General features: G+C 46.1%; 1 protein-coding gene across 1 annotated transcript in view; it reads left to right on the top strand.

Moving 5' to 3' along the window:
- The first annotated feature begins 1,071 nt into the window (after nt 1-1,071).
- The window catches only part of LOC108694072 (protein bric-a-brac 2-like), a 64,040-nt gene continuing 62,963 nt past the window's right edge, over nt 1,072-2,148 (top strand). The window contains exon 1 of the mRNA XM_018203357.1: nt 1,072-1,130. Within this exon, the coding sequence (XP_018058846.1) occupies nt 1,123-1,130 (8 nt within the window). The 5' untranslated portion in view covers nt 1,072-1,122. The remainder of the gene's footprint in view (nt 1,131-2,148) is intronic.

The following is a 2,148-nucleotide window of genomic DNA, read 5'->3' as shown; positions in this document are numbered from 1 at the left end:
CTACTGCTCGGGTACCTGCGCGGGATTTCGGATACTAGGATTGTTAGGGTGTTACGCGCCTGGAGGCTAACGCGTCGCGTTATTGTGCGAGTGGGGATCGGCACGACTCGGGAGTCTCGGGACTCGACCAATGGTGGGGATAAAGAGCCGAGTTTCCGTTCTAGGGCACGTTCGCGGCGTAGCGCGGCCAGCGCGGGAGCGGGAGAGGCGTCAGGCGAAAGACCGTGCGCGGGAGAAGTGGAAAGCCGGGAAGAGAGAGCCGACGAAGGGAAGAATCGGGGTCCACAACAAAATCGCTTAATCGCTTTGCGCCACCGTCCACGACGGAGCACGGCCCATCCGTCGCTGCTGCCGCCGCCGCCGCAGTCGCCGCCGTCGCCATCGCAGTGCCCCCTAGTGTGCATGCATGCTCGACGCTGCCTCTCTCTTTTTCTCTCTCTCTCTCTCTCTCTCTCTCTCTCTCTCTCTCTCTCTCTATCCCCTTCTTTCTCTTTTCCCCTTTCTCCCCCTTTCACCTTCTCTCTGACTCGCGTTGCGCCTCGATCTCCGTCTTTCTCTCCCTCTCCCTTTTCCTCTCCCTTCCTCGCCTTCTCCAGTCTCTCCCGCTGTCTCTGTTTCCCCGTGATTCGCTATGCCACTTCGGGCCGCGACGTTTTCACGGACAATCCATGAGTGACAGCTGCCAGTGTCCAACGCGGTGCGTGCGTGTCTCTTACAGCGGTTTGACACGGCCGATACCGGCTGTGCGTGGGTGACAGTTTACGTGCGTGCGTGCGTGCGTGCGTGCATGCGTGCGTGCACGCGAGAACCGTCACTTCCGAGACGAGAAGGAGGACCATTCTCGTTTCGCGCCCTCGCGGCGGTGTGTTTATATCATCTGATATACGGCGAAAGTGTGTGTACATCAACACCCTCGGGATCTCGGAGCAGCACAAGGTTGACGATTACCGCAGAGCCTGGATCCACCGATCTGCTTCTGCTGCTCCTGCTGCTGCTGCTGCTACTACTATTACTACTACTACTACTACTACTACTACTACTACTACTACTACTAATACTATTATTACTACTACTACAACTGCTGCTACAACTGCTGCTGCGATTTGATTTGTGGGTCAGGTCATGGTGAGGTACGTAGCTGTCACGATTGTGAGCTTCTCCGCGAAAATGATGTCGTCGACAGATTTTTTTGTTCATGTTCGTCTGCTTTCGTCAATTTTTGTCTTAGCCTTACTCCTTAAATTCTTTAGAGTGGAATCTTACTCTAAGAAATGAAAATTGAGCCAGAAAAAGAGTCAATCTTTACGAGTAAGATTTCACTCTTAAAGATTGACTCTTTTTCGAGTGACAGTTCATTCGAAACGTTTGAAAGAGTATATACGCTATCCTTAGGCTACGTTCCGAAACGTCCTTTCTGAAAATTTTACTGTATGATGTAATGTAATATATTTTCTTCGGAAAGAGGACATTTTGAAATGTAATCTTAATTCTCGACGATTCATTCCTTCGACGCGTTTCGGAGATGCGAGTTTCAATTTTTTTCGAAATACGTTTATCGGTATTGCGAAATTCGTTTTTATCATTGAAAGTGAGATTCAGTGAACGTTCAGAGGCGTATGTCTTTTTTTCCGTTTCGTTTTTCGTCTTTTTGATTATCAATGAGGCCACGTGCTTCCCGAACAAGTGCGCCAGTCAATGAGCCAATTGCGAAACGCGAATGAGCGACAATACGCGCATCGTGCCTTTATGCGTGAAATTACATCGCTCCAATATCGTTTACGAATATCTGATTATTAGTTTTACGCTTGACTGAACCTTCACTCATTTCGATCTGCCATTACAAACAAATTTCCCGATAATCTCAAATTTATTTTTATTTATAAGTTTTAAAATCGATTAAGATCGAATGAAATTTATTCATTGCAACCATTTTATTATTAGATGCGACTTACACGAAAGCGATATAATTTGAAAATCAAATTTCTAGCTTTCAAAGAAAGTTCCCTAAAATTTTATACACGATTTTAAAAGAAATCTAAAACAGCCATGAAAATGGTACTCTCCATGATTATCGAGATAGATCGATTTGTTTTACAGGCATATTGTTATACTGAAAAAAAAATTTTAATTAAATTTAAATTTTATTAT

Source organism: Atta colombica, unplaced genomic scaffold, assembly GCF_001594045.1.
Source record: "Atta colombica isolate Treedump-2 unplaced genomic scaffold, Acol1.0 scaffold112, whole genome shotgun sequence".
Taxonomy (NCBI): domain Eukaryota; kingdom Metazoa; phylum Arthropoda; class Insecta; order Hymenoptera; family Formicidae; genus Atta; species Atta colombica.
Note: the sequence above shows the minus strand (reverse complement) of the source record. Positions and strands in the feature narration are given on the sequence as shown.